This window comes from Myotis nattereri (assembly GCF_964212035.1).
Source record: "Myotis nattereri genome assembly, chromosome: 2".
Lineage (NCBI taxonomy): Eukaryota > Metazoa > Chordata > Mammalia > Chiroptera > Vespertilionidae > Myotis > Myotis nattereri.
This window is the reverse complement of record NC_138076.1, coordinates 160,735,590-160,743,432: the sequence shown is the minus strand read 5'-3', so window position 1 is coordinate 160,743,432 and position 7,843 is coordinate 160,735,590. Positions and strand designations below refer to the sequence as shown.

Here is a 7,843-nt window from a genome sequence, read left to right as displayed (position 1 = left end):
TATATCTTCCTTGTTTGTCTTTTTTTTTTTTAAATATATTTTATTGATTTTTTTACAGAGAGGAAGGGAGAGGGATAGAGAGTTAGAAACATCGATGAGAGAGAAACATGGATCAGCTGCCTCCAGCACACTCCCTACTGGGGATGTGCCCACAACCAAGGTACATGCCCTTGACTGGACTCGAACCTGGGACCCTTGAGTCCGCAGGCTGACACTCTATCCACTGAGCCAAACTGGTTAGGGCTTCCTTGTTTGTCTTTAATGTTTGTCACTTTCTCTTGAATCCTCTTACTTTATTTCTTTATACTTTAAAAATTTTCCTTTTTCATCTTTAATTTCTTTTAAGACATCATTTGTTGTGTTTATTTGCTCTTGTGTTCCTTTCCTTCAGCTCTATCACTTCAAATATTTTTTTTTTCTTTGTTTTGTTTTGTTAATCTTCATTCAAGGATATTTTGCCGCCGAGACCGGTTTGGCTCAGTGGATAGAGCGTCGGCCTGCGGACTGAAGGGTCCCGGGTTCGATTCCGGTCGGGGGCATGTGCCTGGGTTGCGGGCATATCCCCAGTGGGAGATGTGCAGGAGGCAGCTGATCGGTGTTTCTCTCTCGTCGATGTTTCTGGCTCTCTATCTCTCTCCCTTCCTCTCTGTAAAAAATCAATAAAGTATATTTAAAAAAAAAAAAGGATATTTTGCCATTGATTTTTAGAGAGAGTGGAAGGGAGAGGAAGAGGGACAGACAGAGAGAGAGAAACATCAGTGTGAGAGAGACACATCTATTGGTTGCCTCCCCCATAGGCCAGGGCCAGGATGGAGCCTGCAACCTAGGTACCTGCCCTTAACTGGAATCAAATAAGGGACCCTTCAGTCCTTGGGCCAACGCTCTATCCACTGAGCCAAACCAGCTAGGACCATTTTTTAGTTTTTTAAAATTATGATTTGTGTTATTCTTGCATGGTGAAGTGGTTGAGCGTGGACATATGAACCAGGAGGTCACGGTTGGATTCCCGGTCAGGGCACATGCCCTGGTTACTGGCATTATCTCCAGTAGAGGGCATGCAGGAGACAGCCAATCAATGAATTCCTCTCATCATTGATGTTTCTAACTCTCTCTCCCTCTCCCTTCCTCTCAGAAATCAATAAAAAATATATATTTTTAAAAGTGATATTAAAAAAATAAAATTCTGCCCAAACCGGTTTGGCTCAGTGGATAGAGCGTTGGCCTGCGGACCCAAGGGTCCCAGGTTTGATTCCTGTCAAGGGCATGTACCTTGGTTGCAGGCACATCCCCAGCAGGGACTGTGCAGGAGGCGGCTGATAGATGTTTCTCTCTCATCAATGTTTCTAACTCTCTATTCCTCTCCCTTCCTCTCTGTAAAAAATCAATAAAATATATTTCAAAAAATAAAAATAAAATTCTGATTTGTGTTATTCTGTTATTTCTCAAATCCCTTTTTTTAAAAAATGTATTTTTATTGATTTCTGAGAGGAAGCGAGAGGGAGAGAGAGATAGAAACATCAATGGTGAGAGAGAACCATTTATCTGCTGTCTCCTGCACGGCCCCCACTGGGGATGTGCCCTAACAGGGAATCGAACGGTGACCTCCTGGTTCATGGGTCAATGATCAAACACTGAGCCATGCCAGCCAGACTTTTTTCCCCCCAAATCACTTTCTTAATGTCTTTTAACTCATTTTGAAATAAAATGTTATAATTTCCATCTATTTTGTAAGCATGTCTCCCTGGCATGCTTTCTTTGTCTGCAAGGGATGGTTTTTCTGTTCCTTATTCTCTTTCTTTTTATTTTTTTTAAATTCTCACTCAAGGTCAAGGAGTGAGGATATTTTTTCCATTAATTTTTAAAGAGAGTGAAAGAGGGAGTGGGGAGAGAGAGAGAGAGAGAGAGAGAGAGAGAGAGAGAGAGAGAGAGACATTGATGTGAGACACATGGACTGGATTGGCTGCCTTCCACATGTGTGGCCAAGCAGCAACAGGGATCATTGAAACTGCAACCCAGGTACATGCCCTTGGCCAGGAATCGAACCTGCCACCCTCTGGTGCACAGGCCGATGTTCTGACCACTGAGCTAAGCCCTCCAGGGCCCCCCTCTGGTGCACAGGCCGATGTTCTGACCACTGAGCTAAGCCCTCCAGGGCCCCCCTCTGCCTTTGTCTCTATTGTCCCTGTCCTGCTCATTCCGATTCCTCTCTCAGCAGTTTTCCTTCAGGATGGAGCCTGTCCTGGATGGTCAGTTTGGGGAGTTCAAAGGGGTGAGGTTGCTCCCACCTCTTTAGGCCTGACTGACAGGTCTGGGGCCTGGCCTTCACCTGCTCCCAGAGAGGGCAGAACCTCTCTTCCTTTCAGCTACTGTGTCAGATTGTCCTCCCTGTTCCTATTGGCTACTTCAAGCTTCTCCGCTTTTCCTTTCTCTCCTACGCTGGCTGCTTCCCCTGCTCTCTCTCCCCAGACGCCCATGACTAGCGAGTTCTCTGGCCCTCAGTGGTTTGTTTCCACCGCCCGCATTGTGGAGTGTGTGGTGATGCCTGGTCACCTAGCGCTGTGGCTGTAAACGGTGCCCATGATTCTCATGTTGCACACCGGCTTCTCTGCTTTGTGCTGGACCCAGCTTGTGCTTTATTCCTTTCTCACATTGTCACGATGTGTGCAGGTCCATTATCCGTGTTTCCTGGACTGGCAGAGCCTGAGAGCTCAGGGACAGCGCCTGGCAGTAGAGCAGGGGTTCGATAAATGTTTGTTGAAGGAGAATGTCCCAGAAAAGGCGGCATGTCTGGTGGCCGGGAGAAAAAAATATCTGTTTGTGGCAGATGCATAAAGTGAGATAAAGAATGGTAAGAGATAAAGCCAGAGGGTGGGGTCAGGTCAGTGTAGTGGCTTGTAAACCAGTTAAGGAATTTGAACTTTATCCTGAGGGCAATAGAAATCCTTTAAAATAATTTTTGATGTGATCTGATTTCTTTTCTTTTTTTCCTTTAAAAGGTTTTAAGCAAGGGAGTGGTCTGATGAGATTTCTGTTTTGTTTTGTTTTTAACCACAAACCACAGTATAGAAAATGGACTGTAGATGGCAAAACTGTAGACAAAATTAGAATGCATGGAAATAATACAGCATGGAGAATAAATGATGAATTAAAAAATTGAATTACAGTGTTCTGATTTTCAGAAAGCTTGTACAGTGGAAAACATAATCAGCCTTGGCCAGTGTGGCTACCTGGGCTGCAGGTTTGAGCCCTGGCCTGGCTGGGGAGAGTGTGGGAGGCAACCAATCCATGTGTCTCTCTCACATCAATGTTTCTCTCTCTCTCTCCACCCCTTCCCTCCTTTCCACTTTCTAAAACTCAATGGAAAAAATATCCTTGGGTGAGGATTAACAACAACAAAACCATAATCAGAAAGGCAATAGACTGGACAGAAAAAGGATGAATCTTAAATCAATGATAATTTAGCTGAGATAAATGAAAGCTCATTAATTTAGGGCCCCAATTCATAATTGATGAACAAGTATAGGCTGCTTTAATAGCTTGTGGTAAGACATGAAGTGACACTATGATGAAATTGATCAAAAATATTAATTTATTCTTTTTGAAACCCAAAACATTTTGTTTTTTAAATTCACATCGAAGCCCTGGCTGGATAGCTCGTTGGTTAGAGCATTGTCCTGATACACTAGGTTGTTGGTTCTATCCCTGGTCAGGGCACATAAAAGAAGCAACCAATGAATGCATAAATAACAAATTGATGTTCCTCTCTCTCTCCCTTACTTTCTCTCTATAAAATCAATTAAAAAAATTTTAAGTGTGTAGTTCCTATCAACAATAAAAAATACATTTTTAAAAGTATATTTTAAAATATACTTTTAAATAGTTCAATGGCTTTTAATATATTTGCAGATATGTGCAATCATCACCATGGTCAATTTTAAAATATTTCCATCATCTCAAGAAGAAATCCCATACCATTAGCTATCACCCTCCTACCCTCCCAGCACTCTTCTCCCCAGCCCTAAGCAACCACTAGTCTACTTTCCTATGTGTTAATCCTCACCCAAGGATTATTTTAATCCTCAACAAGGATATTTTTTCCCCATTGATTTTTAGGGAGAGTGGAAAAGAGAGGGAAAGACAGAGAGAAACATCGCTATGAGAGAAACACATTGATTGGTCGCCTCCTGCATGAGTCCCTATCAGGGCCTGAGCCGGGGAGGAGCCTGCAACCAAGGTACGTGCCCTTGTCTAGAATCGAACTCAGGACCCTTTGGTCGCAGGCCAATGCTCTATCCGCTGAGCCAAACTGACTAGGGCTTTCCCATTGATTTTTAGAGAGAGTGGAAGGGAGGGAAGGAGGTAGAGAGAGAGAAACATCAATGTTAGAGACAAATCCATTGGTTGCCTCCCGAATGCACCTTCACTGGCCCAGAACGAACCTGCAACCCAATGATCTTGTCTCATCATTGATGTTTCTATCTCTCCTTCTCCCTTCCTCTCTGAAATCAATAAAAATATTTTTAAATATTTTTTTAAAGTATAGTTCAATGGCTTTTAATATATTTGCAGATATGTGCAACCACGGTTAATTTTAGAACATTTCCATCATCCCAAAAAGAAAACTCATACCTATTAGCTCTCACCTTCTTATCCTCCCATCACCCGTTTGTGGAATGCCCCACAAACATTACTATGGCAAAACTAGGAGAGCCTATGGTGTTACCCAGCATGCTGTTGGCAAAATTCCTGCCAAGAGAATTAATATTGGTATAGAGCATACTAAGCACTCTTTTTTAAAAAAATATATTTTATTGATTCTTTACAGAGAGGAAGAGAGAGGGATAGAGAGTTAGAAACATCAATGAGAGAGAAACATCGATCAGCCGCCTCCTGCACACTCCCCACTGGGTATATGCCTGCAACCACGGTACATGCCCTTGACTGGAATGGAACCTGGGACCCCTGAGTCCACAGGCCAACGCTCTATCCACTGAGCCAAACAGGTTAGGGCACTAAGCACTCTTAAGAGCTGAGATAGCTTCCTGAAACATGTAAAGTAAAATGGTTAGGAAAAGAAGGGAACCGAAGGTAAAGGTACTTGGGTTCAACTGAGGTGCCAGAGAAGCACACTTTATGAGAACCAAAGGGAAGGAGGCTGGGCTGCTGGAATCCATTCCCCGTGAATTCATGGCATGCTAGGTATAAAAAGCAATTTCAGACCTGTGGAGTGTATAATAATAATAATAATAATTTCAAAGAATGTGCTCTGGCCGAGTAGCTCAGTTGGTTAGAGCATCATCCCGATATGCTAAGGTTTTGGGTTCGATCCCCAGTCAGGGCACAACCAGGAATCAACCAAGAAATGCATGAATAAGTAGAACAACAAATCAATCTTATCTAATAAAAGCCAAAAAGGGTGCTCTTCCCTCTTGCGGCCATCGTAGGAGCGCCAGCGGTCAAAATGAAGTTCACCCCCTTTGTGACTTCTGACCGGAGCAAGAACCGTAAAAGGCATTTCAATGCACCTCCCCACATTCGAAGGAAGATCATGTCGTCTCCTCTTTCCAAAGAGCTGAGACAGAAGTACAATGTTCGGTCCATGCCCATCCGAAAGGATGACGAGGTTCGGGTTGTTCGAGGACATTACAAAGGGCAGCAAATTGGCAAAGTCGTCCAGGTTTACAGGAAGAAATATGTCATCTACACTGAACAAGTGCAAGGGGAGAAAGCTAATGGGACAACGGTTCACGTGGGCATTCACCCCAGCAAGGTGGTTATCACTAGGCTAAAGCTGGACAAAGACTGCAAAAAGATCCTTGAACGTAAAGCCAAATCTCGCCACGTAGGAAAGGAAAAGGGAAAATACAAGGAAGAAACAATTGAGAAGATGCAGGAATAAAGTAATATTATATACAACTTTCATTAAAAACTTAAACTGAAAAAAAAAAGACCAAAAGGGTAATTAACCGTACCTTCCCTACGCTTCCCATTGGCTAATCAGGGCCATATGCAAATTAACCACCAACAAAGATGGTGGTTAATTTGCATACGTAAGCTCCAGAGCGAAGCCAAAGGGCCCTGAAGCCGGCGGAGCAGCGAGGGCTCACAGGACCCAGCCAGAGCGAAGGCCTGGGTCCCGGGTGCCAGAGAAAAACTGGTGCCAGCAGCCAAGAGAAGGGCAGGCCTATTGCACGAATCTCTTTGTGCAACAGGCCTCTAGTCAATATATAAAAATTTACAAAATAAGTAAAAATAAAAAGGATGCAAAGGCAGGAGTCCCCATCATAACTTTATTTAATTCACCAATCTGGTTCCTGCAAAACCCGACCGATCCTGTCAATGACAGTAAATGACTTCACACTCAAAAAGTTCTCCCAATCGCAGCTGCTTTGCCACGTGTGGTACCCTTAGCAGATTAGCAGATACAGGTATGCAACTTCGGTTTTGGCAAGTGCATTCTTTTCCATCCTTATCAGAGAGGGGAACAGAAACAGTCACCTTCATTTGGAAAAGACAACCAGGTCCAGCCTTGCCCAGGGCTATGTGAACTCTCTTGACCTCTGTCATAAAATAATTTGGAAATACCTGAGTAGCTGGGCTTCTCTCAAAACATCATTCTAAAAAAAATAAAATAAAAAAATCATTCTACATTGACCTGCTATATTATAACATTATGCAAATTGGGCTGGTTGAGCAGGAAGTATAAGTACGTCAGATGCCTTGGTAAATACTTGCTCACCAAAGAGTGGGATTTTTTATTTTTTTATTTTTTAAATATATTTTATTGATTTTTTACAGAGAGGAAGGGAGAGAGATAGAGAGTTAGAAACATCCATGAGAGAGAAACATCGATCAGCTGCCTCCTGCACATCTCCTACTGGGGATGTGCCCACAACCCAGGTACATGCCCTTGACCAGAATCGAACCTGGGACCTTTCAGTCCGCAAGCCGACGCTCTATCCACTGAGCCAAACCGGTTTCGGCAAGAGTGGGATTTTTTAAAAATATATTTTTATTGACTTCAGAGAGGAAAGGTGTCAGTGCCAGCCTGACAGGTTGAGCTGGGCTGAGGTAGGCAGGTGGGAAATGAGAAAAGAAAGAAAGACAGGAAAACGGGATCGGGAGGACTCCAGTTCTCGAGGAACTGAAGCAAGTTTATTAGCTATACAATCCTATTTATACACAACAGACTGAATAGGAGGTCTGTCAAGAGGAATGTATTCTTTGTTCCTCTTAATCTCTAAGGGAGAGACACAGCAGAAGGACAAGTTCTCAGTACAGCATATCTCAGTAAATAGTTACAGACTTCTTGGTAAGCCATGAAAGGCTGTTCTCATTCTACAAAGGTTGCTCTCATTCTACTGATAACCACCATCCAACAAGTCTGGGAAAACTGTGTGGGTAAGGGTCCTAGCCTTGCTAGCCCCTTCAGGTGCAAGGACCTTGCCAGCTTACATCTGGCCCCCAACAGATCCCCCTTCTTTGTTTTTTAGCACAAAAATATAACTGCTTTAAATTCATTGCATGTTAAGCAATTTTACTATGAAATGAAAATTTTGATTAATACTTCTTGAATAATTACTTATATTAATTAGCAAAATTTAATTAATCTGAAAACTTGATTACTATATTACTGTTAGATTTAATACTCTAATAACAATCTTAGTTTACACTGTAAATATTAATGGAAAGGATTATTTTGCATCCTTGAGAAGGCCCTGAGCATTCCTGGTGTTAAGCTGGATTTAGATATAGGGTAGCTGCTGTTAGCCAAGTCTCTGTTCTCTGGGTATCGATCTCGGCTGGGCTAAGTATCTTTCTGTTATCTGGGTCCCGATCTGAG

At 42.8% G+C, this 7,843-nt stretch overlaps 1 protein-coding gene across 1 annotated transcript; it reads left to right on the top strand.

The window, feature by feature from the left end:
* Positions 1-5,425: 5,425 nt before the first annotated feature.
* LOC308514403 (large ribosomal subunit protein uL24-like) lies at positions 5,426-5,930 on the top strand. The gene has a single exon (XM_081084568.1). The coding sequence runs from the start codon at positions 5,462-5,464 to the stop codon at positions 5,897-5,899; it is 438 nt and encodes a 145-aa protein (XP_080940694.1). The 5' UTR covers positions 5,426-5,461; the 3' UTR covers positions 5,900-5,930.
* The last annotated feature ends 1,913 nt before the right edge of the window (positions 5,931-7,843 follow it).

What these genes read in the sequence shown, in the direction of transcription:
- LOC308514403 (XM_081084568.1), top strand. Translation starts at nt 5,462, where the DNA reads ATGAAGTTCACCCCCTTTGTGACTTCTGACCGGAGCAAGAACCGTAAA.